Source organism: Entelurus aequoreus, linkage group LG03 (assembly GCF_033978785.1).
Source record: "Entelurus aequoreus isolate RoL-2023_Sb linkage group LG03, RoL_Eaeq_v1.1, whole genome shotgun sequence".
Lineage (NCBI taxonomy): Eukaryota > Metazoa > Chordata > Actinopteri > Syngnathiformes > Syngnathidae > Entelurus > Entelurus aequoreus.
In genome coordinates, this window is record NC_084733.1 from 53,481,020 (window position 1) to 53,489,370 (window position 8,351).

Here is an 8,351-nt window from a genome sequence, read left to right on the forward strand (position 1 = left end):
TACTTAATAAATGACTAAGTCGAGGTGATCTACCTCATATATACATATACATACACACACATATCATATATATATATATATATATATATATATATATATATATATATATATATATATATATATATATATATATATATATATACATTTATATATATATATATATATATATATATATATATATATATATATATATATATATATATATATATATATATATATGTATATATATATACATATATATATACAGTATATAATTTATATTTATTTATTTTGCCGTTTTTGTTCACATGTTAAAGGTGTTTTAATGACTATACATGCATGTTTAACATATAGATTCCTTTCTTTCATGAAGACTAGAATATAAGTTGGTGTATTACCTGATTCTGATGACTTGCATTGATTGGAATCAGACAGTAGTGCTGATAACGTCCACGTTTTCAAATGGAGGAGAAAAAAAGTTCCTCCTTTCCGTCTAATACCACATGAAAGTGGTTGGTTTTTGGCATCTTATTTTTCCAGCTTCCATATTCGTTTTTATACACTTTACAAGAAATACATTGGCGGCAAACTCCGTAGCTTGCTAGCTTGTTTGCGCTGGCTTTCGGAGACTCTTATTTTGTTAGCGCAGGCGCGATGGAGCGGCACTTTTATTGTGAAGACAGGAACTGTGCGGTCAGTCTTTAGGCTTTTGAGAGAGGTGCGTTTGAAATTTTAAAAAAGTGTCTTTTTTCCTTCACATTTTTGATTGATTGATTGAAACTTTTATTAGTAGATTGCACAGTACAGTACATATTTCGTACAATTGACCACTAAATGGTAACACCCGAAAAAGTTTTTCAACTTGTTTAAGTCGGGTCCATGTGTGACGGTCATGTGACCGCCTGGCTCTGTTTGATTCGTCCAACGTCACCAGTGACTGCATCTGATTGGTGAAACGGAGTCCAACGTCACCAGTGACTGACTGTATGTGATTGGTGAAACGCAGGCATGCATAGATCCTACTTTGAAGGTCTGTCTGACAAACCAAGCGTGCATTAACAGATCAATAAAAATCAGTAGCGAGTAGCGAGCTGAATGTAGATAAATGGAGCGGAGTAAAAGTAGTGTTTCTTCTCTATAAATATACTCAAGTAAAAGTATGTTGCATTACAACTACTCTTAGAAGTACAATTTATCCCAAAAGTTACTCAAGTAGATGTAACGGAGTAAATGTAGCGCGTTACTACCCACCTCTGCATGATACCCAAAATGCTTTACATTATACGTCACATTCACCCATTCACAATAGAATTCATACACTGATTTAATTATGTTAATTATGCCATTCGCGGCATGTGTAATTATGCTAACTAACTAACCCGCTAACAGTCTCAATGCTTAGTTCAAAATCAGATTTAGTTTGGTTGTAGTTTGCAGTGTGGAATTGCCTGCCCCGTGTAGAGAACTGTTCCTCGTCATCCGTGCACCTAAATAAAGTAACCAAAATACACTTTTGACTAATGTAATTAAAATTGGTGATTAATTACAGATTTTTGTTATATTTGCTTAACGACTTGAAGGTGTGGTGTAAAATTAGAGCTAATGGTACATGGCTGATGTGGGGATGCTGGGATGTAATTAGAGGAGAGAGGGAGGCCATCAAAGACGAGGCAAACACAAGCTTCTTGGGCCTCCAGGTTCAGGATTTATGATGTTTCCTCTGACCTAGGGCGTCATTTTGGGGGGCATTCCACCAACTCTCCTGGCGGCCGACTGTCTTTACTAGAGAGTGGACGGAGGCCACTGGCCGTAAAAGGCTGAGCATTATGGGAGGATTGATAAAGACTGTAATTAGGCTGGACATGCAGCCCAAAGGGCAAGAGCACTTCACGTGTGGAGAAGACTGCGGGAGCGCAAAGGTCGTTTTTGTGTTGTTTTTTTATGTATGTTGTGGTGCCATCGTGGCTCTTCCCGACGCACATCAGATGGTGAATTATGTCACCAATCTGAGCTAATATCTGGCGATATCACCCTGTGACAAAACGCCGTTGCCACACACCCATGTGCTGCAGTTTAATTATAGGGACCAGGCTTACTGGGGTATCCAGTCTCACATTACTCACAGCTGATTACAATTAACTTTATTTTAAATACTTTTGGCGCACTCATAAAAGGCAAGTGTTTTTTAAAGGCCGCCTCATTATCTCATCAAGTCCAACATTCTACAGGGCTTTCACTCATCGCGAGCTGGAGATGAGCAAAGTTGTTGGCGGGATCGTCCCTTCAAAAACAAACAGCCCCTTTTTAATGAATGTATGTCAGGGATGTCCAAAGTTATTTTTTTAGCGGCCCTCAGCACATTGTAAAAATACTCTCACAAAAAAAAACATAAAAAGTGGAAATAAAGACCAAGCATGTGTGATTAAGGAGGAAACGTTGATGCTAATAACACACTGCTGACATGCTGGCTGTTGTACATTCTTTAAAAAAAATCAATATATAAAATGTGTTTTGAAAATAAAAAAATATCTAAATGACCCCTGCATCCTTTTTAATTTGGAAGTGGAAAATTTAGGAAAAAAACACCTGACGAATAAATAATAACTTATCATACAAAGTGACACTTAAATGTTAAATATTAGTATGTCAATTATTTTAGTTTTACATAAAGGTGCAGTTCAATAAATTAGAATATTGTGCAATTGTTTTTTGGGGGGAGTTTAATTCAGGCTAATTTTATTGTAAGATTTTATTGCATACTGAATTTGGCTGAAAGCTATCATCATCAACAATATTTAGAAGTAAAGTCTATGCATATAAATATAGGGATGTATATGTCACATATAAAGTTTCCTAGTTTATTTTGGCACCCCTGTAGAGTGGTTAACTTTCCCTCTATACTTGTATCACAGCCCGACTGTTAAATCATTTCAAGTTACTTCATCACCTGATTGATCATGAGAAATATCAATTGCCTTTACATTTTGTTTAATGGAAAATTTAAATTAGAACAACATGGTATAGATTTGGGTATTGTGTCCTACCAACATGAAATAATAAAATGCAGCGCAGACATCTGCCAAAGCTCCACAAATCCTGACATGCAAATCCAGACTGGCTCTGATTGGTCACTGCATCTCGTGGCCCCAATGCAAGTAGACTGTAGTAACAGACAGAGAAAACTAATCTCTATTTTTTTTAACTTAAAAAACAATGTGTCCTCAAAAAAAAAAAGTTTAGTTTTTACTACTACAAATGTAATATTATTGCCTTTTTGCACTTGGAAGAGATGAAAACATTGTGTACTACTTATAATAACTGTCTTGTGTGCCTGTTATGATGGCTTGTACACATAATTCAGTGGTAACTTATGTTTTATGGATGTGTGCTTGAAGGTTGAAGGAAGCTCAAGAGAACATCAATAAGATCACAGCCGAAAAGCGAGTGGAAACAAAAAAGATTAACGCCAACAGTCTGGTAAGAATTCTTCCTGTTTTGTACATTTCAGCAACTTGAGTGTGTGTATGTGGACTTTGCGTGTGTGTACGTGTGTGTGTGTGTGCGTGCGTGCGCTCCGCAGAAAGAGAGAATGCGGCAGAAGCAAGCCGGCATGGCGTCCAGCTGAGTGACTTGTTGAGGGGACATTGTCCCCCCCCCTTCCGCCCTCGCAACAAAATACAAAAGACTGCAGCCCGACATGTTGTGGTTCCGCTTGTGCCGCTGTACAAAAAGAAGGCTGGAAGTGTGCACGGCTCCAATAAGCCAAAGGTGGACCTCATTCATCCAGCATGGCGTGACCTCTTGTGTGCAGCCTGTGAAAGGTCTCAGTGGGTCAGCTGGCAGTTCAACATCTGTGTCAGCTGACACGTCCATGAAGTTCTTCCCTAACTCCTCGGAAGCTGAGAGTGTATCCTGTCCTAATCTGGGCTGACAATCTGCTAGTTTGTTTGTGCCAAACACAACCTCCTGTTTCTCACTATTCATTTTCTTGTGCAGTCCGTGACAAATACCTTTTTGTTCGCTCTGGCTTCTAAACACACCTTAACACCCCTGGTCTGCCAGAGAATAAGAAGGGCGGAGCAGGATAGGTCAGTGCTGCTAACTCAGCAGGAATCAGACCCCATCATGAATCTGTTTCAAAGAGTCGGTTGAAAATTGAATCTTATAAAAACCGAAACAATTTGTCCTCTTAGAAAGGAGGTAAATCCAACCATTCCCTTCCAGACACCCACAAATATTAACACAAAAACACGTTATCGGGAATAGTTCTAGTTTTACACACACACACAACAACACAAAATCACTCCAGAGTGTGAGAGTGCCATCCCACAGCAGTGTTCATGAGGAGGCTATATCAGAATATATGACCAATGAAATAGATAAATTAACATTTAACCTGACCTTTATTGATGAGTGGCAAGAAGGACAACCACAAGCATCATCTTTTCTTGATTGTTTGCCAAACTTACTGTAGCAGTTTGCTGCATTCAGTGACAGGACGCAGACTCCAAGGATCTAGTTGACTTTGATCTGATCATTACACAATGTCGCTGCGGGTCATTAAAAAGTCCTACATACAACTTTCAGTTTTTAAAAGCCTTAAAGTGGAATTTTCATTATGAGACATGACGATGGATGTTATTTTTTTATATATTTTTTTGCATTCTAAATATTAAATAAATGCGATCAAAAGTCCACATACAATGGAGCCTATGTGAGCCGCGCAATTCCGCCTAGAAAGCCCTTTAAAAAACATCCAAACACCTCCATTAGGGTTTCATATACATGATGTAAGTATATATGTAATGTAGTAACAGGCACATTTATAATAACATTTAATATTGACGTATTTTGCTTGTTTTAAGCATACGCTTAATTTAAAAAATGCATCACGTTTCCGTTTTTTTTTCTTCATTACTGATTTCTGTTCACTGCAGACTTCAGGAGAGCCAACAAACATAATAAAACATCACTTACTGTACAAGGTCTGCTGTCATTAGGATGCCGACTGCTGCTTCATATATTCCCATTTAGTTGAAGAATGTCTCATAATCCTAACGTCTTTTTGTGTCTTTCTGGTCATTTCCGAGCCCTAAATGGCTATCAAAGTGTCCCAACTTGTTGGAATACCTCCTCAGACTTCTTCTGTCCAAGTGAGATGCATAATTTATGATCTAGAATAAACTTCCAGGGAGCAAGGAAGCAGCAGACCACTCGATGATGTCAATATCGGCACACAAGCTTGTGATCATGGCGCCGCTATAAATAGTTTGTCTGCGTTAGCGCTTATAATAACAATATCGATAATACATGGTTAATATTCAAATCACAAAATTTATTGTTGCCGCTTTTTAAATGGTGTGTAAACAAATAACTGGGAACAACTCAATATCGCTTCCAAAAGACGCCTTAGCTACCCAGTCAGGTCCCTGATGCAAAAACGCTGGAGGGAACAGTTCTTGCACTAAAACAACAATAATATTAAGGAAATTACAAGAAGACTTTTTGGGGGGGAAGGTCTTATTCAAGAACTACAAGGCTACAGGTAGGTGTCGTGGTTTTAGAGTTAGAAAGAGATACATTAAACAGTGTTGTCAAATCCACTTATAAAAATTTGGGCTTGTTATGTTTTTTTTCCAAAGTTGCATGCTAATATTGTGAGTCGGGTGGTTGTTCTTGAACATGTACCATATTTTCCGGACTATGGGGCGCACTGGTGTATTGACACACCCACTAAATGTTAGGGGAAAAAAATGTTTTTTTCTATATATTAGCCGCACTAATAGATAGAAGGCGCAGATATGCACGTTACGAAATTAGTTATTTACACAGAAATATTTTGTAAATGTTTATTTCCAAATGGTGTCTGAAACATGGCAGTAAAACGGCTGATCAAACAAAACAGAAGTCATTGTCATGGACCCACTAGCTGCTGAAGCTAGCTCTCCAATTAGCTAGACAGACTCAACTCCACGGTGACGTTTTGGTGAATTTACAGAGGAATATGTGAAACTGAAACAATACAAAAAGAATGCCATTGTAAGATGATAATGCTAACACAGACAGTCGTAAAAGTGTTAGCATATTAGCTAATACTAACAATGCAAGAGCCATTACATTACGATAGCACGTACAAAATATGCATGAAAACACTCCTACAGACATCACGCATGGGACGGCTTAGTAAGTATAAACCGTTTTAGTTATATTGCAAAACTTACAAACGTTGCATTGAGTAATGAATGAAGAATTCATAGCCGTGGAAAGCGCTATGGACAGCTAGAAGACTGAATGGTGCCCTACTTCTTGTTAAAAAAAAAAAGCACTACTGGTAAATGAGTGTGGACTGAGCAAACTTGTCCAAAAGATGGCACCGTAGCACAAACATTAAAACACAGTGCATTTGCTTTTTTTTTTTTACTTTTTATCCTGGCCGTCAGTGAAGAAAAATCCATAAATTAGCCGCACCGTGTTATATGCTGCAGGGTTCAAAGTGTAGGAAAAAAGTAGCGACTTATAGTCCGGAATGTATGGTAGTTGCTTATTTGGGCTTCTTTTAATGTGAGTGTGGTAGTTACTTTTTTTTTTGCTTTCTCCGCCCTCGTTTTCTGGTTATCACGCCTGCCCACTCCACTCGGCACGCTCCCAAACACACTCATGCATGACGCACATCTCCTCAGAACAACGCTGTTCCTCTCAAAGAGTGGTTTTTATATTGTCTACTTTTTAGAAGTCAGCCGATGATCACTGGTTTCTCTCATGGAAACAATCACTGGCAGCAGTTAGAGTGGATCAGAAAATTTCAAATTTACGCTAATCATGCGGAAATACTCTATGTTAATATGATTTAATTTGGCATGTGTTTTCAAAATGCCATATCCTCATACATTAACTATTATCGTAAAGTTCAACTTATTATATAAAACAGGCGGGGTTGTCGAGATATAGTCTTCATTTTTCCATTTAAAGGTCTTAAAAGTCTTTAGATTTGCGGTTAGGAGCCTACCCATCCATCCATTTTCTACCGCTTGTCCCTTTCGTGGTCGCTGGGGTGCTGGAGCCTATCTCAGCTGCATTTGGGCGGAAGGCGGGGTACACCCTGGACAAGTCGCCACCTCATCACAGATAGAAAGACAACATTCACACTCACATTCACACACTAGGGACCATTTAGTGTTGACAATACGAAGGTCCTGGGTTCGATCCTGCGCTCGGGATCTTTCTGTGTGGAGTTTGCATGTTCTCTTCGTGACTGCGTGGGTTCCCTCCGGGTACTCCGGCTTCCTCCCACCTCCAGAGACATGCACCTGGGGATAGGTTGATTGGCCCCTAGCTAAATGAGAGCACTCTCTCTCTTTTAAACAAGCACCAAGTTATGCAGTCTCCCCCCCCCCCCCCCCCCCTGTCAAAAGCACTCAAAAGGCAGGTCAGTCTTGTGACATAAAAACAACAAAAAGAAGCAAAAGGAGAGTTTGTATTTATTTTTTAAATTTCATGTTTTGCGCTCACTTTTTGCAAAATGCGTTATGGCCAATTATGCAACTCTGATGATTGTAACATGAGTTTATTACATCATCAACCAACCCACCACCACCACAAGTAGATTGCAGTCCTGTGGGAAACACAGCAACCCAACATCCTTCTAAGTGTAGTCGGTTTCTTTCCATCCTTCACTTCTTTCTACACGCGTGTAAATATGATGTACAGTAGAAGAGGTAAACATAATAACTGCTGTCCCTCACATTGTTTGTCACATTATGCTGCACAATAACAGACGCTTTGCTTCTGAAGAGCCCTGCCAGCCAAATGCAGTTTGGTAGATTATTTTTCTGCTGTAATGCATATTTCAATTTTTAATGATATCTCATGGTACATGTGCAAAATCTTCACTGTTTGTACCAAATAGCAGTTACCCGACAATCAGTGTCACGCTGCGGGACGGCATGTCCATCACTGGAAAGAAAAACAATGTTTATCCTCATCGAAGACAATCCCATAATTCCACAGTGTGGGACTGAAGTCCATCCTCCAAGGCGACAATGTTTGCCATCAGAGACTATACCTCCAGAATGTGTGAGTGCCATCCCACAGCAGTGTGTGACCAGCATGAGGAGTGGATGTAAAGTGCACAATGTGTCTTGTTTTCTCCCATTCCACTGATGACACTACAACAGCTAATTAAGAAGGCTGTGACATTTGAAAGTGTGCTGCTCATCTTACAAACCCATCATTTAAAAGGAAAATGCAATGGCATTGTTAAAAACGCTAAACAATCTCAAATGTGTGACGGTACACCTTTAGAGCACTTTTCTGCTTGCAATAGTTGTGTTGTGTAGCGTACTTAAAGCCCTTTTTGGAGTAACTATTTGTAT

The 8,351-nt window shown here is 39.0% G+C and overlaps 1 protein-coding gene across 2 annotated transcripts in view; it reads left to right on the forward strand.

Moving 5' to 3' along the window:
* Positions 1-8,351, forward strand: part of LOC133646606 (formin-like) — a 164,052-nt gene that overhangs the window by 155,428 nt on the left and 273 nt on the right. For both annotated transcript variants that reach the window (XM_062042146.1, XM_062042148.1), the window contains 2 exons: positions 3,375-3,456; positions 3,560-8,351. The exon at positions 3,560-8,351 is cut by the window's right edge and continues 273 nt beyond it. In XM_062042146.1, the coding sequence (XP_061898130.1) occupies positions 3,375-3,456; positions 3,560-3,604 (127 nt within the window). In that variant the 3' untranslated portion in view covers positions 3,605-8,351. The remainder of the gene's footprint in view (positions 1-3,374; positions 3,457-3,559) is intronic.